The 21864-nt window shown below is 42.5% G+C and overlaps 3 protein-coding genes across 3 annotated transcripts; 1 reads left to right on the top strand and 2 right to left on the bottom strand.

Annotated features, from left to right (window-relative positions):
- Positions 1-152: 152 nt before the first annotated feature.
- Positions 153-1195, top strand: LOC131884583 (uncharacterized). Its single transcript, XM_059232411.1, has 2 exons — positions 153-770; positions 852-1195. The coding sequence occupies exons 1-2, from the start codon at positions 469-471 to the stop codon at positions 1012-1014; spliced, it is 465 nt and encodes a 154-aa protein (XP_059088394.1). The 5' UTR covers positions 153-468; the 3' UTR covers positions 1015-1195.
- Positions 1196-8125, bottom strand: LOC131884581 (glutathione S-transferase 1-1-like). The gene is made up of 5 exons (XM_059232409.1): positions 7661-8125; positions 4581-4639; positions 4053-4206; positions 3777-3970; positions 1196-1505 (listed from the first exon to the last, which is right to left on the bottom strand). Exons 1-5 carry the CDS (start codon positions 7811-7813, stop codon positions 1331-1333), a joined length of 735 nt encoding a protein of 244 aa, XP_059088392.1. The 5' UTR covers positions 7814-8125; the 3' UTR covers positions 1196-1330.
- Positions 8126-9291: 1166 nt separating this feature from the next.
- Positions 9292-11344, bottom strand: LOC131884575 (putative ascorbate peroxidase). Its single transcript, XM_059232404.1, has 6 exons — positions 10847-11344; positions 10562-10773; positions 10072-10297; positions 9861-10006; positions 9718-9776; positions 9292-9614 (listed from the first exon to the last, which is right to left on the bottom strand). The coding sequence occupies exons 1-6, from the start codon at positions 11268-11270 to the stop codon at positions 9458-9460; spliced, it is 1224 nt and encodes a 407-aa protein (XP_059088387.1). The 5' UTR covers positions 11271-11344; the 3' UTR covers positions 9292-9457.
- Between the last annotated feature and the right edge of the window lie 10520 nt (positions 11345-21864).

Below are 21864 nucleotides of genomic sequence, written 5' to 3'. Positions count from 1 at the left end.
CCGAGTCCGGCCTCTCTAGGTATGCATCTAGCTCAACGTCCAAGGTATCCAGTTCATGCCCCGCGATGGAAGTTTACAAGGACTCAGGCAGAGAGTGAGGCAGACAGAGAGAGAGAGAGAGGCGCGCCCTCTGCCCAGTGAAATGGTGGTCTGCCTTCGTGAAGGAAAAGTTTCCAAATCAGCTGTAGCTGAGGCAGGGGAGTGTATTCTGGAGGTTAAATGGGAGGCTTCCCGTGTGTCTCTCCAGTGAAACAATTACTAGTATGTATAAGAGTGTAGCAGGCAATAAGATTCTCAACATACGCCCCTTCTGTACCAAGCACCAACTCTGTCGCAAACTTGTCCAGGATGAAGGTGGGATGTTATCGCAACAATCTGACAGCTTAAACACAAACCCGAACAGAAGACGTCCACCAATCCACAACCTCCAAGACTGGATCCCGTCTCCGACCGAGAACATCGAGGGTCATGGCCCATCCCAGCCGAGGAAGCTCGACTAGCTCTGGACGAGTGCCGCCTCACCCACCAGGTTCCACCCTGGACAGGCTAGCTCGAGATTATGGCACCGTGTACCATTCAACAGAGGAGGCCGAGCTTGACCAACGACGATATTTGTGCTGCTCAGAGGAACCGCCCCAGGATTTCCAAGTCGATTTGTGTCCACGCACCTGGTTCAACTTGACTCAGAGCAATGGGTTTTGCCACGGATTGTGGAAGTTGACATTCATGCTGTTTTGCATTCCTTGTTGTTATCCTTGCTATCTCACACGGTAATTCACGTTCTCAATGCATTGTGAATTTTTATGTTCATTGTGATTGTTAATTATATTGATGTTTGCTTTCTATTCAAGGCAATGCCGTCGCAGGGCGAAGCGGGTCCAAGGCGGCGAGAACTTCCAACGTGCCGAACTCGGTTCCACCATTCCAAGGAGTTCCCAACGCCACGGATCCCCTGAGAAGATCGTGGTCACGAAGGCCAATAAGATCGATGCTTCCCCTACAAATTCCTCGTGAAGTCCACTCTCGGTCTCCGTAAACCTACCTGCCTTCATCCATCGCCACTCATAACATTTTACTCAAGCAATCTAGATAACCAACTAGTGATAGTGATTGCTTGCCAGCTTGTTTACATTTATTTAGTAACTTTCCTTGCCATAGCCTGTGATATTGTTGAAATGAATCTCCGTAACATATATACATATTTTGGGGGGATTATTTTATTTGGTTTTAGTACTCGCATAAAACGTAACCACACGAAGAAAATGCGGGATGATTAGAACACTTTGGCTTGTTAATGCTGTGAGGCGTCATCTTTGTTGTACATGAATTGTTAATCATATGTTTTGCAGCGGATCGGCTTTTTGTGACGCAAGAGGTTCTCCGAGTTCCCATTGGTGCCTTGCTTGCTTCTGGCCCAAGATCGAAACATGTCAATGCCCTCCTTGTTGCACTCGTCGAAGTAAGGCAAGTCCTCTTTCAATTTTTGAAGCCAACGAGACAGATGCCTGGAACAGTAGAAGAATTAATGAGACATTCGAGGGAATTGTCCTCTACTTGCATGCAAGAACACATGTCTAAGAATAATCGAAATGGAGAAAAAGAACAAGGTGGAGCTGAGGAGTATTGATCGTTCAGTAAGGTCCATATGGGGACCAAAAACATTTTCTCTTCAGTTGGAGCAAAGTGTACCAAGATCAAAAAGATGCATGAAATTGTTGAGTTGCCATTTCTGAATCCCAAACACAAATTGTTTTGTCGCGATTGGTCTTTCATTCTCAATTTCATATCCAAGTTTGTTGTTATTTCTTTAAAGCATTATTTTTCCACATTCCTCTTTACTCGCGATAATGGCGCTTTGCAATTTATCAATATTTGCCTCCACCTCCTCATAGCAATATACATCATTCTTCCTCCACCATCACTCGATGATTGAACAGTTCGTGAGTGTTTTATTGAAAAAAGTTCAAGAACACCTTTGGCAAAAAGAAAGATTTGACTAACCAACGGAGAATGAAAATGCATAATCTACCATCTTGGCTATAATCTGGTCTCCAAAACAAACCGAGACCCATGTTTTGCCCAAAGTGTGCACATTTTTCAACGACACTGGGCCGGCCACAAATTCATCCAAGTCCAGGGGAGTCGTAGTTCACGCATACTTAGTGCCCCCTCCTCTCCGAAAGTTCTCAAGGCCGTTCTGACTTGCCCTTGTATTGCCTTACGAAAAAATAATGTTCAATGCATGTGAAAATTGCTTTGAAACGCACCTAAAGCACATAAAGTAGAGTCATGCGTATACATGAGTGTCAAAATGCCTTGATCTAATTTAACCTTAAGGCGAGTAGTAACCCTCGCATCGTTTGCCACCAAAACAATGTTCAAAAATGCAAGTGAGAGCAGTCTTGATGTCAGAACCAAAACTATGGGCCTACTGAAGACCGACAAGAGGCCCAGGGAAGTGGGTGAGCCTTTCGGTGCCCATCCTCAAACCATTGGTAATAGGGGGAACTTCATTCAAGAGGAGCAAATCCCCTTACAATAGACCAGACCACGGGCAAAGAACTGGGATTAAGGATCAAGAAGTTTGTGATGATATTAACGCAGCAATTTTTAACTTAATTATCACGTTATTACTTGAATATCCAAACAAATAAAAACTACTTTCACCTTTTTAGAACTTATTTTTATGCTTTCTGGACTTATTTAAAAACAACTATTTTGACCAAAATCACAAACTATTTTTTCGACCCTAATTTATAATTAATGAAGTACTTCATAAAATAGTAAATTTGAGGCAATATCTATAGATCCGACTATGTCCAACATATCAACCAATTTTTTTTAGAAAAATGCCCACTTTTTGCTTTGAATTTGTGGATATCGATTTGGAACAAAAACAACCGGTACGCTCTATCTCCTCTGAGACATTGAACCATGCTCTTTCTCTATGGCAGTCACAAGGTCGCCATGCTCTTCTTGAATGACTGTTCCTGATCGTGGAGAGAAGGCTCTGGTAGAAATTTGAAATGGATTGCAAGTAACTAAAATGAAAAATAGCCAAATGAGAGTATGCTAAAGACCTTAGAGCATTTCATATGGGCCATCCTGTAATTGCAAGTCATAATTTTTTTTTTTGACAATTAGATATTAGGATATGATATTTGTGACAACTAATTGGAGAGAAGCTGTTATCAATAAAAATGACATAACGAGAAATTCTTTTCATAAATCACAAATTTCAAAAAAAAGATTAAGCTTTGAAAGTGAGAGTGCATAGAGCTTTGATCTCCTTTGAACTTGCTTAAAATTGATTTACCGGATTTGGTAGTTTAGCTTTGGAAAAAGATTTCGTTTAACGCCATTTTTTATGACAACTAATTCACATTCAGTGATATTTCCTTGTTTATTTGCAACGATGCACTATAATTTAAAACCCTTCAAGGAAAAAAATATTGACTTCACAAAGTCCATTTCCACGTTTTGGGCTTCCACAATTATTTGTTTCAAGATGTCTCAAATCATTGGATACATTTCCTTTCTTCGTCATCGGTTATAAATGTAAATCAATTGTTTAAGCTCGGATCATTGTTGCCAGGTAAGGATTGATTAAGTCCAATTTTCCTTGATTTGCAACCAATTGAGCTGAACTAAGATGTAATTCAAGGCGTTGCTATTTTTGCACGAAAACCTTCAGTCTTGCCGTGTCAAAACGACCTAAATCAACAGTACAACCAAATCACCTTGAAACCTCTCCAAGCACAATTTTGAATCCTTACTTGTATCCTGTGATCTTAAAGTCCAAAGCTTCGAGTTGTGTTATTGAGGATAAAATGGAGAGATCAGCAATGGTCAAAGAGTCTCCAACGACGAAGGTTTGTTGAGACAGAAATCCGTCCAAGTAGTCCAAGGCCGTTTTCAAGGCATTGGCCTTCTTCTCATCACTACCTTCGCCAGTCATGAGCATGGGGTGCTGCAAATGCATATATGTTGGAAAACAGGGAGGATCAACAAACATATCGCTGAGCACACATTGCGCTCATTCAAAGGCTTACGAAATAGTCCACAATACTCTTGTAAAGTGATCCAATGTCAAAGAAGAGTAGTTTATCGATGTTCCCTCGAGACTCTGGATCCTTGGGATAGAGACTCTGAAGCTCAAGGTCGTCGTTGTTGTACTTATTGACCAAGTAACACATGATGGCTCGACTGCAAACGAAAAAGAACAATAACTTTATACTGACGCCAATCATCGAAGACAACTCATCGTTGGCTATTCATCTTGGGCCTCGTTCTTCCACAGACAATGACACTGTCAACACCCCTTGGGGCATTTGCCCTTTGGAAGTCTTGGGGAATCTGTGAATCTGTGGAGCTGGTTCATCATGGAGAACTGACCTTTTCTACCCTGTGCCGACAATACCCCAGATAAAATCGAAAGGAATCAATCTAACGGCAGCAAAGCGGAAAAAGACAGAAATCCTGGACGATTTCGGTTTGGGTTTGAGCGACGATGGTGTGAATTGGTGTTGTTTGATGAGGCTGGCTGAGATGGATCGACGAGACCTTGCTCGGTCACTTACCTTTCCCATAAAATGTACCCACTGTCATTGATCGTGGGGACGGTGTGCTGGGGGTTCATCTGGAAAACAAAGAGCCGATTGACATTCAAGGAAATAATTTCGTCTTCTAATTGAACGACATCAAGTGGGGTGGAATCTCCTTATACAGTAGATGGCAAACGCCTTATTTGCCCGGCCAAATCAGTTACTCAAATCGATTGACCTCTCTGAGATGCACTAAATTGGGAACCTCGCCCTCATATTCGTTCCTTCGGGCTTCATGTTATTAAAGTCGAATCAACAAGTGAGAAAGCTAGACGAGATGGGTTCTAGCTCAAAGAAATGTCTTGGTCAGACAAAACAGAGCCAAGAAGATATTAATGAATCATGGTATCCTAGGCCACTTGTCCTTAGACTGAGTTTCTTAACAGGTTCTATGGATTGATATGGCTCAGTTCAAGACCAAGCTTGGTCTAGGAAGATGATTAGTAATTTAGTCAGGCTTTATGCACAACATGGCACTAGGTTCGTACGTACATCATGCTTCTTTCACTGGCTCGCCTCTCTTAAAGATAAGCGGCGTGGGGTTGGAAGTCTTATCAAAGGGGTTTGCCTTGGTTTATGAGTAATCGAGATGGAGGTCCAAGAGTTTATCATTTTTAAGGGACGAGACCACTCGTTCACGATGGGGCTCAGACTAGCAAACTACACTACATCCACTCATGTGTAAGAAATAAGATGTCTCGGACTCAAATCTAGTGGTATGGCCGATTATTCCACGGAACGTGACGTTGGAGGCAAAAATTGAAAAATACCAAAAGACGGGTAGGCTAATACGAGTTTGTCGGGAAAAAATGTTTGGTGTGGGCCCACGATGGGATTGGTATTTTTGCAATTGTGTAGTTGATCCTTTCATCACACTGTCTTGACAAACCCTCCCAGTTTGGCGACGAGCTTGGTTGAATCAAGATATGCAAGTTGTTCCAAAGCATCTTGGTATTAATTCGGTCTAATGTATTTCCCCCTGAGTTCGCTCTTATCCATGGGGATCCATCGCATAAGGCAAAAAAGCTCATTTGGTTGTTGGCACGACGTCAGAACGCGTTTTCTGATTTGTCCGTAGACCTATCCGTAGGTACTGTACGTAAGTGCACCCAAGTGTAGAAGTATAAGTTAGTTCGTAGGCACATAAGATCGTCCACTGGTATGTACAAACAGGCACTCAAAGCCGGACAAAGGAAACAATGACGTGATGCAAACTGCAATGTTTCTTCATATTCCAGGAAGGATCGCCTTGGCCAAAACTTGCAGATGGGTATATTTTCCCGATGCCTGGTGGTAAATGAGCTCAGGGGGTCGAAATAATTGCGTTTGAGGGTGTTGGGTCGGATTTTTTTCAACAGGTGCATCACTCTCATGAGCTTTTGAGCTGTTCATTCCGATTTGAACCTTCATTCGAACGAGCCGTACACATGATTACGTTCGTTCAAGAGACTCAGTACAGATACCTTGCAGTTAGCTATTTTGCTGTAGGCACTGTGCAGAAGTGAAAAGAACTCGGAACACGTGTGTTTGAACGATATCATAGACTTGAAGTGGATTCAAGATAATACTATAGTACTATTTGCCGTCTTGGTTCTTGGAGTCGTTGTCGTCGTCGTCTTCGTCATCGTCGTCGTCGTCATCGTCGTCGTCGTCATCATCATCTTCCGTGACTCTGCCGATGAGAGCAGGTTCATTGTCGTGAATAAACACGAATGGAAGAACAACCATTTCGATGTTATCACCAATCTAGTGGCGTTTGTGGCGACACCAGGGATCCTTTCGAACTCGTTCACGCTTCCATGACGGCTTTCAGTCTCGAGGGTCGGGCCGATAACTAATGTTCCCTCTTATGAAAAAAGAGTTTACTCCCACCATTAAATGGCTATAGTAATGATGGGTTGAAAAATTGCACAAACAACCCATGATATCGTGTTTAGGGCAGGCTTGTTGTGCTTGAGCCAATTTGGCACCTGCAAGGGTAGGGTAGGTATCTTATAGGATAAGAACCCGAAGAGGTGGTTTTGGATTTTTTTTGAAGAAACAAAACTTCTCTTGAGTGTTCTTGTCACAAGGGCTCCTCAGTCAGTCAGTCAGTCAGTCAGTCAGTCAGTCCATCCGTCCATCCGTCAGTGAGTCAGTCTCTCAGTCACTCAAGTCCGTCTGTCCGTCCGTCAGTTTATCCGTCAGTGAGTTAGTTAGTCACTCATTCGCTCGCTCATTCTATACCACCATCCCATTCTCTATTTCATAGGGACCTACTGTAGCAGTATCAAACCAAGGAGGGAAAGATGAAGAAAAAGACGAAGACGAAGACGGAACCCGCCCACTCAGTTTGCTCATTCATTGCCCAAAGATTCGATGTCGTCGTAGCCGTCGTCGACGTCGTCCTCATGTTGGCTTGCTTGCTTGCTTGCTTGCTTGCTTGCTTACTTACTTACTTACTTAATTTTAAAGTACGACCATCCTTAGCACTCAAAACATTTCGCCAAGTGTTCACCCATTGCGTTTTGTGGCCATGGAGCAAAAAAAGGGGAGACATTTTGGCTCGAAAGGAAAGAAGAGGACCCATAAAATGGACATTATTCAACGGGTTTTGGGGGAGCAAAATGGTGTTTCCCTCCATTACCTTTCAGCATATGCGATCAAGTAAATGAATGCCGACTTGATGAATTCTGAACAGCGCCAATCGCCCATTTTTTGGATGATTTATCGCCCATGACTAATCCGTGAATGTGGTGGTGAGGGCCAGTCAAAGAGAAGCCTCGGGATTGGCGATTTCCTTAAATGTTCGAGAATGGGCCGAGCCCTGAGCTTTCAAACCATCGTGGTTTATAGGCCACACATTCACAACCAAATAAGCATTATCATTGATGTATTACTTCATGCAGAGTCAGACCTCGACCATTCATAGACAAACGAAATTGCGAAGACGATCACGAGGATGAACGAATGTGTTCAAGTGAGTCCAGCAGTACCAGACTTGGCCAGAGTACTTGACGGTGTCATCACCGTCGTCGTCGCAGTGGTTGCGTTGTTATTGTTGAATCACCACCTACCTTGATAAACCAGGGCTTCTTGTGCTCGTACTTCTGATACATGTCCAATTTAATGAGTTCCACATCCAATCCCAATGCCTTGAGACACATGAGTACGGCTCGGCAATGCGGAGAACTTGGCGTGTAGTAGAGCTCGATGGGGGCCCAAACCATCTTGCCGACCAAATGATCACTGACTGAGGAGGAGAACTGATAAAAAACGATCGACCACAAAACAGGCGGAATGAAGCCGAAGAACAAGAAGAACTGATCCCGAGATGTCAAAAGGTGAATGCCAAGCGCTTAGATTGGGCTTGATCAGGGAATCCTACTTCTTGTCAACGTATGGACTCAGGTTAAGAGAAATAGACGTCCCAATTTGAGCGATGGGAGACCTCCGCCATCCTCAACCTTTGCCTCTCTCTTCCAGAAACTGAATGAACACCATGAAGGCAACGACATGGCTGGTAGGACTGAATGAGACCTCGATTCCTGAAGCTGCTCCTACTGTAGAGACTACTACCAGAACTACGAGTAGCAGTGGTGGGATGACTCCTGGTACCAATCGTAGAAGTGGCAGTAAGGAATATCTGCACAGGTGGATTGGGGTAGGGCACATATATTCATGTACACAAGGTTGGATACCCCGGCGGCCTGGTTGGGAATGGAATGAGGGAGAGAGAGAGAGAGAGAGAGAGAGAGAGAGAGAGAGAGAGAGCAAGAGAGAGCGGGAGAGCGAGGAAAAGAAACCCAACCACAATTGAGCTTCTCGAGTGGTGCTCAATACACATGCTTGTGGTAGGCAAGGGGAGCTTTGACTATATCTCATGCCTCTGGAGCTTGGTTTTGCATGTGCTTTAGTCCAAGCACACTACGAGTAAACACTACGTACACACGGATAACCATTGCGCACACTATTGTTCGCGAGTGGTTGGATCTCAAGATTGGTGAAGATTCAGGATTTTGATTCATGCCAGGGGTGTTTTTGTTTTGTGTGTGTGCCTTATCTACATACTCCACTACCATTACTTCTGTTCACGTAAGAGGGGAGAGAACTAATAATGTACATGGAGTGGTTCGACAAGATGTCTTTAAACCTGAAAATAGGTGCTATCCACATCCATTCATCCTCAGGTGCAAGGGATATTTCATCCTCCCTTTGAAACAAATGGGTTGACCTGAATGGAGAAGCTGGGAATGGTGATGAAACTCCGTCTATCCATCTTCTCCTCGTCACGATTAGGTGTGAGACAAGGAAGAATAAGAAGAAGAGTCGAACAAGAACGACAAGAAGGGGGAGGAGGAGGAGGAGGAGGTGGAAGATGAGGTGGAAGAGGAGGAAAGAGAAGGAGAAGGAGATCGAGAAGAAGGAGCGGCTGCTCACTAAGAATTCGCAGTAAACTATGATTGAAAAATAAGCAAGAAGATTGAGCTTCTCAATGCACGACAAGTTCTTTTCCATAATCGCACTCCAAGTAATAAGTTCCAAATTGGCTTGATTGCAATTGAACAAGAGCCGACGATCCTTTTACAGGGACCGCTTACAGATTCGCAATTCATACTCGAAAAAGTTTCAATGCATGAGCGTACGATGTGTTCAAAAATATTGAGAAAGCGCAATTCGGACAAACAAAAACCAAAATACACGGAACAGGAAGTGGAGAAAGTGCCAGTTTATTATTCATACTAGAATCCTGTACTCAACATCCGTTGCATTCGTTCTTTCAAATCCAGCCAGTCCAGTCAATCATGTAACTGAGATAAAGATTTGTTGATGTGGTGGCAGGGAAATGAGGCAGGATTATGCCCTTTCCTGATTTAAACTGCAAGAAGCCACGTCGAGCCGTTCTCAATCATTCTTGCAAAGGCCCTCTCGAAGTCGCGGATCCAAAAGTTGGGAAATCGGGCGTAGATATGAACCAGTAATGCCGTGGGTGAATAAGGGCAAGTGTTGAAGTTGCACGAGCTTTGCCCACTAGATTGTAATATCAAGGAGAAAAACAGGATCACAATTAGGTCTGGTTTGCACCCACCAACCACCGGCTTTGGCTCTGAGCCCACAAGTTCGTAATACTTACACGTTGTTGGTTTGAATGTCCAGCAATAAGCTCACATCCGAATTCAACATGAATGACACCTGGGGTTGACAGAAAACAAACATATCACTAGAGTTATTGATTCGCCCTCAGATGTTGAGCTGAGGCTATGGCTCAAGTCTTACTTGCTGATTGTTAACGAATCCCTCCCATTGAAATCGGGGCGAATTTGCACCGGTCTGAGCGGAAACGTCGAGGTGATTCCAATATAGCCGTCGGTCAGACAAGAGCGAAAAGTATCTCTGGTCAAATTTAGCTGCTTCAATGGCATCTAGAAGGAAAACGAGGCTCGACTAGATAACATTACTTGTCAACCGAAGACTGGAAATTCATTACTTTCTTTCCAAAATCCAACGAACCCGGACCCAGCAGCTCCAGCAGCTCCCCCTAAGGTATGAGCGCCCAAGAGAGCAGTTGCATAACGAGGCCTCAAACCAAACTCATTGGCGAAAAACTCCATAACCGCGTCATAGTCATCTTTGCCCTCGGGAAAAGATTGGACGCCACTTGAAAGAGGGCTCGTGGCACAATCCTTTCGACCATACCGGAAGTGGAATCGTGGCTAAAATAAAAGCAAATATAGATTATTCAGGAGCACGTTCATATTCGAAGGGAACAATTGACTAGGTATTCTAGTCATTCAACAAACACTCCAAAACTTGTTCATAATCACTGCTCTGGATAGTATTCCACTCTTCATATCATGGTTCGTCTCTGCTATCTTTCCTCAACAGTGACCAATCTCTCGACGTCTTATTGGTGACCATGCCTTTTGAGCGCGGTTTATCCAAGCTCGATTTTCATCCTTCAAATGTTCTTCACTTACCATGCGGATGCAATTGAAAAAAAAGCAACCAACATTGGCATTCTCTACTCCAATTTCGATAGCCGTGATTCCAGCCAAGGCGTAGAAATCTGCTCGGGACAACCAATCACTAAAGCCTTGGGAGTCGTACAAGTTGTCCAACAGGGTGGCAGTGTTCAGCATGGGGGTCATATTGGGAGGTAAATCTCGATTGAGGCAGCCATCACAACCACCTAGGTTCCATCGGAGATTAATGGAACACTTGAATTGAGAGGTGAATAAATCATAAGACCACTCGTAGCTTACCAACGCAATCATGGAAGATGATTCTGACCACGTGGGCAATTCGGTCCTCAAAGATGATTTCCCTTAATTGGCTCTGGATAAACGAAAGTCTGGATTTGGTCAAGGGCGGATGTCCGTTTTGTGGAATGGTGAATGAATGAATTGTGTACGGTTCCAAATAGTTAACAACAGGAATGGGAATGGGGCTGTCCAGTTGGCTCTCTGCCACTAGTTCATCCAGCTCCTTCTCTTGTTGTTCCACATCCGTTATGGCTGCTTTTTGATCCAAGAGTGCATCTATGGGGTTGACGGGGACAAGAGGTAATCCAGTAGAGTTTTTGGGGGTCAACTGATTAAACTTGGATGATAAGGTCTCTGGCGTTTCTGCCGAAATAAGGCAAAGGTTAGCAAAGGTGATGAATGTTAGGTAGATAAGGCTCGTCATGACTGCTTCCCAGTATTCAAAACACTTTGTCAAATTGAACTGACGAAGAAACCTAGTTCCCTGGCCTTTTTATACGGACAGCCTTTCAGCGTACACACAGGGCCATTGTATTTAAAGTCAAGAAGGCCAATGTGAATTCTCGGAAAGGGCCTTTATCCCAAGTTTGTTTGACTTGTTGATATGCTTTTCATTGAGGGTGTTTGAGGCAGATTCAAGTGCGAACATTTGCTTCACCCAACAAGATTTCACACAGTTCAAACTTCAAGTATTGGTAGATTGAGTGTTTTCACACACATATGGGACTAGGGGTGTCCGATACTTAACTTTCGATTTGCAAGGAAACCTTGCTTTTGATCATTCCGATGTTCTTTTAACTTGTCTCAAGAAATCTGATTCGGTTCCCATGACATGATCACATTTTCCTTTTCAATTTTTTTATGAGTGCACTATTGTGGGCAAATCTGTGTCAACATTCTAAAATGTAATTTATTTCCATTACAATTACATTCGTTTCAGGTGTAATCAATTCATTTTCAAATATGATTAATTACAATTACAATCACTATCCGATTGTAATTGAATTAAATTGAATTAGGATTCAATTACTTTATCAGAATGCCTCTTTAGAATAAAAGGATTTGGCTTACCCTTACTCCGAAAACCCCATCGCTCTTAAGTTTCGTGCTTTTTGTCAAATTAATAGCTCACGTATGTGCAAATTAATAGCTCACGTATGTGGCGACTAAATTGGCGTGAACAAACTAAATTCGTTCAAGTATTGAAGTACAAGAACAATGTGCAAGCACATTAATGTTCCGATCAATGTTCCTTGATTACTACTCTTTGAAGATAACTTAGCATAAGATTGTCACAGGAATGACATACTTTGCAATCTGATCAACACTACGGGCATGATCTGCTTAAAATACAATGGACAGTGGCAATGGTCAGTTGGCAAAACTATAGGACTCTGCTCCTTAAAAAGACAAAGTGGTAAATATTTCCTTTAAAACTTCGACGGAAATCCCCAAAGATGCCTAGGGATTTTTTTACCTCAGAAAATGACACGGAACAACTTTGGTTTAATCCTTTCATATCTCATCTCATAAAAACTTACGTATCTAAAAGCATTACAAAAACTAAAATTTTCAAATTTGTTTTTTCATTGTGAATTGGGAGCAAACTTAGTTAGCATTTGATTATACAGTATGACATCATCTAATACACCGCTACTTTGTTACAAGGGATTTAGTGGTCTAAATTTCATCGGTTTTAGCCCCAAAATGCCCCTGTTATATGTTACTTCAATTTTCCAAAGAATTGATGTCGATTTTTAATATCACAAAAATGAGAGATTATTTTTCTCTTTCTAGCATAGTCTCACAATAACGGGAATATCCCGCAATTGGGACACCCATCAATCAGATGGCAGGGCCGAGCGAGAGAGCTGCCATCTGACTTCGTAACAAACAGAACAAGTCTCAGTCACAATAGGGCTTTTCAAGTAAACGCGTTATGTCTTGATTCAATTTCCCAAAGAATTAGGGTCAATTTTCAATATCACAAAAATGAAAAATTATTTTTCCTTTTGTTACATAGTGTCATAATAGCTCAAAATGCTATATAATGTCACTTCAAACACACTGAAAGTGTGATCTTCAAAAATGAATTTTACAATCATCATGAGAACACTTAGCTACACATTCACTTGAATTATGATGACAATACATACAAAACACAATGTTTTACATTTGTCCATTTCTTGAAGACTTTGTTAAAACTGATTCAAAATAACTTCTTTGGGGCTGCCTTGATGTTTGTCAAATTTTCAGAGACGGTTCAGCTAAGTGTCTTTTGGATGATTCAAAAGCAAAATTTCAAACATCGGCTTATTGAGTGTTTCAAGTATGGTTGTATAACGCTTTTAATTAATTTGAAGTTCTGCAAGAAAAGGAAAAACAATATTTTCTTTTATGATATTGAAAACTGAAAAATTAAATTAACATATAACCGGGGCATTTTGGGGCTGAAATTGATGAATTTTGTACCTTTAAAATCGCATGTAACAAAGGAGTGGTGTAAGGTGATAATATATTTTAAAATCAAATAACTTGGTTTTGAAAATTGCTTGTTTCGGATCGGTGAGCTAGAAATTCCATAAATTCGATTGATTGCCAAATCTCATTGTCCGAGAGGTCATCCCATAACAGAGAATAGCCGAGCCATTGGCTGCAGAGAAAAATGATTTCCCCCGCAGTGATGCTTTGGCATGCGACGGAGCAGGCAGAACACTAATCTGGGCGCCAGAATCAACTAAATAAGTTTGATTATTTATTGAATTCGTAACAAACAAAAGTCGACCTCCTACGCCCATTACTGAAGATCGACTTCGCCGTTTCCCGACATCGCGTGTACCCCAACCTTGGATCTCTGACTCCGTGGAACGAAAGAACAAGGTTTCTCGCAATTGATTGCTTTGGGACCAAACCTCTTGATGAAATTGACACCAACTGGTCCGCCGTGCCCAAGGAATGGAGGGTTCTCTCTTGCTTTTCCCGGACATTGCTTGAATTGCTCCCATCTTAGTCGAAATAAGTTTATCGGCCAAAAGAACCAAGTCACGCGGAGGAGTATCGTCCAGAGTGGAAATGAGATGAGAACGCACATCCTCTGGAAGGTGATCGATGAACAAGCTTTTGAAGAGGAAACATGGATTGTGGTCACCGAGAAAGCCCAACATATCGTCCATAAGTTCCGAGGGTAGGCCATCTCCCAAGGCACCTAATCTGGTTAAACGCTGCGCCCTTTGGTAGGCAGAAAGCGTATACGTAGAAACGAGCCGACTTTTCAGGGTAGAATACTTTGACCCTTTTGGTGGCGGGTTTTGGACGAGGTCCTTAATTCGCTTGGCCGTAGATTGGCCCGACGCAGCCATAACATGATGATTTTTCGTATCATCATCCGCAATCGATCGGAGCACGAATTGCGATTCCGCCTGGGAGAACCACACCTCTGGTTCTTCAGCCCAAAAGAATGGAAGCTTGACCGAGACGACAGAAATCGAGTCCGACGGATGAACATTCATGATGAGAAAAGAAAACTCTCAATTCGACGGATTGAGGAACGTCGGGGTCACCATTGAAGTGATGTTAATTGAATGATGTTGTCACTTCAAGATACTGAGTTCGATAGTCTATATTTTCATTTCACGACATCATAACGAGTAAACGTTATTCTCCACCGATTAGTTGGCGGTGCTACTTTTTTTAATCTTAACCTGACCTAATCAAACCTAATCTAACCTTACCTAACCTAACCCAACCTAACCTAACACGATATCAATAACCCTTAAAGTCTATCTCTAAACCTTTTAACATTTTGCCACAAATTTAAAAATGAGCACCGCCAACTAATCGGAAGAGAATACGTAGGCGAGGTAATCCTGCCACCTGGCGGCCATAATTGACCTCAAAGTCAGCTGTTTGTTATGATTTGGTTTTGGGTGGGCAGATGGTTTTCTATGAGTACATGTTATTTTATCACGAGTATAAATCACCACCTCCCGAGCACTCCGCTACAACTGCATGCACCATGTCATGCTTTCAGTGGGGAGCACCTATCAAAAACCATGGAGTTTACCAAAATAAATTGGGAGAGCAATTTCATTGGGCTAGTGTGATGAAGCAATGGCCATGCATTATACTTTACTTGAAATGAGTGAGTTTCCTGTCCAATTTTGAGGAAAAATACAAATGAATAATTAGACTATATCTCGTGGTTCTCATTTATCCCGAAAACCAGTCTTTCAAGTTTTGAACAAATAAACCATCATTTGATGGGATGGAAACTTAAAAAAAAACACTGATGAAAATGATGGCAGCCTTATAAGACTTTAGTTGTTGGGTTGGCACAATTGTAAATTGTAAAATCTTCATCATGAGCAGAGAAACGCGCTAGTAAGACACAGTGTAGCAGAGGGTCTATCTACTGAATGAGAAAATGGTCCAGTTTTGAACATGGCAACACTTCTCACTGTTTTTGCAATTGATTTTATATGCATACCGGGCTTATCATAACTATTGCCCATTTCCAATTTTCAACTTCAACAAGATCAATCTTAGGAACTTTATCTGCCAGGCAGAAACTTTTTATTATCATGATAATATGCAGTATTTTACACTCTATAATTCAATATGTCCACCTTTGGTATCAATAATGGCCTCCAATCTGGGCCGGAACGCGCCACATGACTTCTTGACGTACTCCTCATCCATGCGGCCATCCTCCACGCGGCGTTTTACAGAGTCCATCAGGGCGTTGAGTTTGGGGTGACGGCTCCAGCAGGCAATGCTCTCCACATGCGCCCAAAAGGTAAAGTCAAGGGGATTCATATCAGGTGAGTATGGCGGCCACATGTTCTTGTCCCAAAAAGCAATTTTGTCCTACAGAAACCCCTGAGTAATTTTTGCCGTATGGGCAGGTGCGCGTCCTGCTGAAGCACGACATTGTTAGCAGGGAAGTTGGCGCTGATCCATGGCAGGAGTATTGTTTTAATTTCAATGATATAGTTCGCGGTGTTGAGGCGATAGCCATGCTTGAATCATATCCGGGGCATCTTCAGACCATTCGAGGCCACAAAGCCAAGGCTCGATCAATTGTCCAGGTCTTCTCGTCTGAGAACAGGATGACTTGGCCGGCGGCAGCGGATTTCAGGTTGTTCAAAAGTCCTATGCAATGAAGAAGATGTTTTTCTTTGACAACTGTTGTGAGGAGTGATTTCATCTTCATCAACAAGGACTTTCCTTGTTCCATTCTGATGGCTCTGCTCATGGTGTCCTTCGACATGCCCAAGTCAATTGCATGGGACCTGATGGACTTCGTGGGGTTGTTCTTCACTACGTTCTTGATCTCAGCTGATGGTATTTTGACCGGCCTGCCACCGCCAGGCTTCCTGTCCATGGATTCCTCATCTTGAAGATGCTTCTTGATACTATAGATGGTCTTGCGGTCCACGTTAAGCTGATGTCCGTCTGAGACATCCCTGCATGGAGAAGCGTGGCCATGCGTATCTAATTTGCTTACTCCATCAATGTTACCAATCCCGTTGACAAGTTGAGGACATCAATCAAGGGCTAAGAGTGTCAGCTATCGATTTTCATTGGAATAATTTATTTTGTTTCACACAGCCTTGCATCAAATAAGAAATTAGTGATGGGGCAATAGTTATGATACACCCGGTAAGAATTAGGCAAAAACCTTTTCCAGGCCATAAAGCCGAAAATTTGAGCTTTCACCAACGTCGTCAGATTGTTATATTTTCAGAACACAATGCGCCAAAAATCAGTCTTGAATCCCTTACTTGCAGCCTTTCATACGTAAAAGTAGCCACAAGCAAGTCAAAGTAAAAAAAAGCTATATTCAGTATGCAAATCGTTACTTAAAGGCGTTCCACCAAGTGTCAAAAGAATATTCTGTCACTGAAATGCGTTTGCTAATTTCCAAGATTTTATTGACAGATAACAAAGCTGTTTGAAATAAAAGAAGGGATTTATTTCAGTTTTAAATAGTAGCGGAAGCAACAAATGCAATTCCAGATTAAGAGAAGAATCCAATCGTAACATATCAGGTAGCATGAGATCCATTGAAATCCAACACACATTGCAGCTCAGTGTTAACTCAGAGAATTGGAAGGGGGATGCAAACTTCTTATTGGCCACGGCTAGAGCCGCATGCAAGCCTGGCTCCACATTAACGTCCCCAAGTAAGATCTTTATGATATTGGCCATCTTCTTGTCGCTTATGGACGTCTCTATCTTGGCCCGAGTAACAGTTTCTACAGAGAGTTTCTTTGCACTCTGGATATAGATGTTTTGATACAATTTGTCTTTGACCACCAAAGACATTGGTCTTCCTTTGGTAGCCAAGGTTATTGCTTCAAATCCAGGCGTTTTGCTTTTGGTCTTCAAAACAGCGGATGCCAGTACCTCCAAAGTTTTTCTTCATATTGCTCAGAAGGCTGTTTTATTGCACGGATGCCCACCACCTCTTCTCATGTGTGCATGTAGCCGATGTAGCTCTCTAATTTCATGCACTATACATTGGAAATCGGCTTGGAATTCGTAATCGAATGGCTACCATACTTTAATAGAGCTTCGAAATGGTTTGGAAATAATTAGAAAGTGCAGATGTTTTTCTATACATCAAATCTTAACTTCTGACAATATCACAAAGCGCTCTCATTGCAAGGTTTTGGCGAAATTAAAATGCAGACTTTATGATTTAGAAACGGACACCCTGTCAATTATAAGAGCAAGAAAATAAAGAAAAAAGAAAGAGAGGGAGAACGGTTGTGCAAACCTATTCTTGAGTCACCTTGCCCTGGGTGACCATACTCAGACAAGCACAAAATGGCCGGGATGAAGACTCCAGTACAACAGACTTTTTGGGCTATTATGCCTTGTTTAGGCAACACTCACGAACCAAACGAACAAGTGACTTGAAGAATGAATTAGTGCATATTGCTCTGTCAAAAATGTGCCAACCAATGAGGTGTGGCTAAAAACAAGGGAGGAAAAGTCAAATAATAATGATAATAATAAAGTGTATTTCACTAGCCATTGTATGTGTTGTTGATACATATGTTGATGGATTCATACTTAGAGAGCCATTTCCCTCTATTTGCATCCATGGCCCACATTGATTTGCTCTTTAATGGTGCATCACAAAGTTCTTCCTCAAAATGCTTGCCTTTCTTGGGGTCATTTCACATCGGATTTCGTCACGAAATCTGTTCCATGCTGCCCTTGCTTTCACACCAACCATTTTCCATTTCCATCCAGTCGTCTTCCACTCACTCACATTCCCTCTAGCTTTTACTCTTGTTATCGGGCCCTCATACTGGTCATTATTTCCTTGTCTGAGTTTCCAGCCCTTGACCAGGATTGCCATTTCACAAAGTTCTTCAACAAACTCAATTCTCAAGGATTGTATCAATTCTGTTAGCGGTAGCTTTCCAAGAAATTTCGCAAAGAAGTTGCAAAGAAAATCAACAAGAATTGTACAAAAGTGCGGAGTACATTTGGCGACGTCAAATATGTCCTGTATAACTTCGTCCATGTCTAATCATTGGAGACATGAAAAACACTTTGTTTTGGCATTGAGGGTAAATTCTAGACCTTTGCAATCCGTGTTAACGGGCCAACCAACCATCCGTGGTCACGAGCCATCCGGGGTCATGGGTCATCCGGGGTCACGGGCAAATCAACCAACCAACCGGGGACATGGGCAAACCAACCAACCGGAGTCACGGGCCAACCAACCAACCGGGGTTTTCATGGGGAGCTTACAGAGTTGGAAAACAGTACTGCTTAGCCATTAACGTCAAATACAATCTAGTAGAGTTTCTCTTCCTTTACAACGATTCAAGAACAAACGTTAGCAGGGGTTTACTAATACAGTGTTTCCCTTTTATTTGCCGCGAGATGTCTCATTATGAGGGGTCGAAAAATAGTTTGTAACTTAGGTCCAAATTGCTTTTATTTTGTTTTGGGATTGGAATCCTGTCAGCTCAAGACGAAAAATTTATTCATCGGTATAATGTACTAATATGATATATATTTTAATCATTTATATTATTTGATCGAGCAACGAATTATAGTTGGCTGATCTGAATGACGCTTGAAAATAAGGATGATGGGGAATTTTCGTCAAAAACTTGTCCAAGTCCGACTTAAATCCTGCTACTGGATCAACGTTTACATAGGCGCTGCGAATAGTTGAAGGCAGCAAATTGAACAATGAAGGAGCCCGAGAAAGAAAAGAGTTGGACTTCATTGTTTTAACCAGCCTGGATTCTCGAGGGCTTGAAGGTGCTCTCAAAATCCATAAATGTCACTACAATTGACCCTAAATCCTGGGTTGGGACAAAGCTCAAGAATGCTTTTGAAAACGTTCAGTATCAGATACCTTTCGTACCTTCTCTGAATACTGTATATACAATCCCAACCTTTCTAACCTCTCCCAATACGAGAGCTCTCTCATATCCTCAATATTCCTAGTAAAACATCTTTGGAACTGCTCGAGCTTTTGCAAACCTGCTGAACTAATTGGAGACCAAATGGGAGAGGCATATTCAAGATGCAGCTGAACAATCGACTTGTTCAGAGTTAGCATCGTGATACTATCTCTGGACTTAAACGTACGATATATCCAACTACATATTTGGAAAGCTTTAACCACTTTCAACTTTATATGCTCATCGAACTTTCCATTATCTTGGAGGACTACACCTAAATCCTTCAGCGATGAGACCTGCTGAATGCTCTTACCTTCATCATCTAATAGTGGAGTGTCTAATACGGACTCTGCATTGTCTATGGCTTCCCCATTGACCTCAAAGGGCCCTACAGGGTGTTCAATCTTTCTCTTAGAGTTTGCGTAAGGGAAAAATGCCTTCAGATTCGTCCTTACCTCCTGAACTACTCTACTTTCCTTTTTCAAGTGATCTGTCTCAATGGAGGCCTGAATTCTACCTTGGATCTTTAAAGGCTAGCCACAAATACTGGATTCAAATTGCTCTTAATTTTTTTTGCAATTTTGCAACTTTTTTAGAACAAATTTTTCCAACTCTTCGAAATTTTAGACTGTGCCTCGCCTTGTGGAGTACATTCAGAGATTGCTAGAGTGGAACATACGTCCTCAAAAACTAGAATTATTTAGTTTAAGGTCACATCTCTGGACGATTCCTTTTTCACCATAGAAATAGATCAAGTTAATAACTAGGTTACTAAACAAGAGGGGGGGCCTATATATTGTTATAATGGACAGATCAAGATCTTGCAGATGGCAAACTAACAATCTCTACTTGTCCATTCGCCATTTTTACATGTGCAGGTCATTTCTAACATGTAGGCATACGCCCCCATGCGGAAAAATGGGCTTGTCAGGGCGCATCCTATCACATCGAACTATATTGAAACAAACCATGGCCAGCTCTTCATCTAAAACCCCTGGTCGAAGCCACGTTTCTGTCATGGAAATGAACAGGACCTGCTTATCTAAAGCTAGTTCCTGAAGAACATAGATCTTTGTACAGTATTTTTTGGAAATAAGACAATGCACATTCAGATAAAGCCCTTTCACGGGCTGAGAGTCGAGTGTCCTTCGATGGACTAGTGATATCAAATCTTGGACTAGGCCTTCTGACCTTAAAAAATCCTACTTTTGGACAAAACTCATCTTAGGCGGAGGATGAGAGAACTTTTGAGGAGAGGGTGAAAGAAGGGGAGAAGGAACTTTGGCCGCCACCTGAGCATACGATCTAAAAGATGCGTTGGGCTCATGACGACCAGAGGGGGGATTAGGGCTACAAAATTTGGGCAGAACAGAGGGTAAAGGAATTGAGGGTATGGTTGGAGGAGAGGGAGGGGAACTAGGGGAGGGAAAGAGAGAAGGAGAGAAGAAAGGGGTAAGGTAAGTCTGTTTAGAGACTTGACAATGAGGTTGAGACAAGTGCTGCCTCTTCCTCTTAGTGCACCTGAGATGGGCCTGTGTGTATTTGAAATTGAGACATACCTTGTGCCTCAATGACCTCATGCACATAAATGGGTGGAAATAGCTACACCCCTGTTTGGGACACCATACTGGGTGAGTTCCTTTGACTACAAGAGGCGTTTCTACCAAATCAAGATTGTCAATGCCTGTGTCCCTTTTGCTTAGACTTGACTGGTTCATCCCCCAAACAAGTTGTAACTAAAGAGCATTGATTTGCCCAGACGTCTTAACAAAGAGTGCTTCCAAAGCATCACATCTGTCAAATTTCACGTCTGCTTTGAGCTCGCCGTCCTTGCCCACTAGGGTGGTGTCCAACACCTGGCATTTGACAACGGCTTCCGAACAATGTTGGATCTTTGTTCAAGCAGGGGTGCCCAGCCGATAAGGTTCCTCAGCTGAGCTACGTCCAGCGGTCGAATCTCCCGCAGATCCCGTACTTCGACCGTCAAATTATTGAGAGCATTCTGGGCTTGGCGTCCGTACTGTGCCCGACTGCTTTTGGCCGTTGCTAACGCCTCGTTGGTTACTTTATCCTCTGGCCTTCCAACTTCAAGATGATGGCCCCCTCTAATTCTAGACTAGACGTGCTCTCCTGATCTCCTGACCACGTGCCCGTTCACAGACCACACCCGATTGCGATCTCTCTCAACCACCTGCAAACCATTCTAAGGGTGCTTCGGATCCCACCGCTGCCACCATGCACGCGCATCCACTACTTGGATCGCTTATATCTTCTTTTGATAGAGAAAAATCATTCGAGAGACTTATACGGATTCATGGTTGAACGTCGATCCTTTATTCTTAACTAGTCTAAAATCAGCTTAAATGTCAGGGTTACAAAAATAGGTTGCTTGTCTGACTCGATCCGCCTCCAGGAGAGGCTAAAAAAGTTGGCACTGTACAGTGCTCAGAGAAGGTACAAAAGGTATCTGATACTGCACGTCTTCAAAAGTATCCATGAGCTTTGTCCCAACCCAGGATTTAGGGTCAATTCTAGTGATTGTACAGACTTAATGTGCGTTTCGAGAGCACCTTCAAGCCC

Source organism: Tigriopus californicus, chromosome 8 (assembly GCF_007210705.1).
Source record: "Tigriopus californicus strain San Diego chromosome 8, Tcal_SD_v2.1, whole genome shotgun sequence".
NCBI classification, from domain to species: Eukaryota; Metazoa; Arthropoda; class Copepoda; order Harpacticoida; family Harpacticidae; genus Tigriopus; species Tigriopus californicus.
Note: the sequence above shows the minus strand (reverse complement) of the source record. Positions and strands in the feature narration are given on the sequence as shown.

Coding starts and splice junctions, on each gene's coding strand:
- LOC131884581 (XM_059232409.1), bottom strand. CDS start 7,813: ATGGTTTGGGCCCCCATCGAGCTCTACTACACGCCAAGTTCTCCGCAT. Junction 3,971..4,052: donor AGAGTATTGTGGACTATTTC/GTAAGCCTTTGA, acceptor ATGCATTTGCAG/CACCCCATGCTCATGACTGG. Junction 1,506..3,776: donor TTTAAGATCACAGGATACAA/GTAAGGATTCAA, acceptor CTACTGTTCCAG/GCATCTGTCTCGTTGGCTTC.
- LOC131884583 (XM_059232411.1), top strand. CDS start 469: ATGGCCCATCCCAGCCGAGGAAGCTCGACTAGCTCTGGACGAGTGCCG. Junction 771..851: donor TATCCTTGCTATCTCACACG/GTAATTCACGTT, acceptor TTTCTATTCAAG/GCAATGCCGTCGCAGGGCGA.
- LOC131884575 (XM_059232404.1), bottom strand. CDS start 11,270: ATGACGAGCCTTATCTACCTAACATTCATCACCTTTGCTAACCTTTGC. Junction 10,298..10,561: donor TTTTCAATTGCATCCGCATG/GTAAGTGAAGAA, acceptor CTTTTATTTTAG/CCACGATTCCACTTCCGGTA. Junction 10,007..10,071: donor CGTTGGATTTTGGAAAGAAA/GTAATGAATTTC, acceptor TTTTCCTTCTAG/ATGCCATTGAAGCAGCTAAA.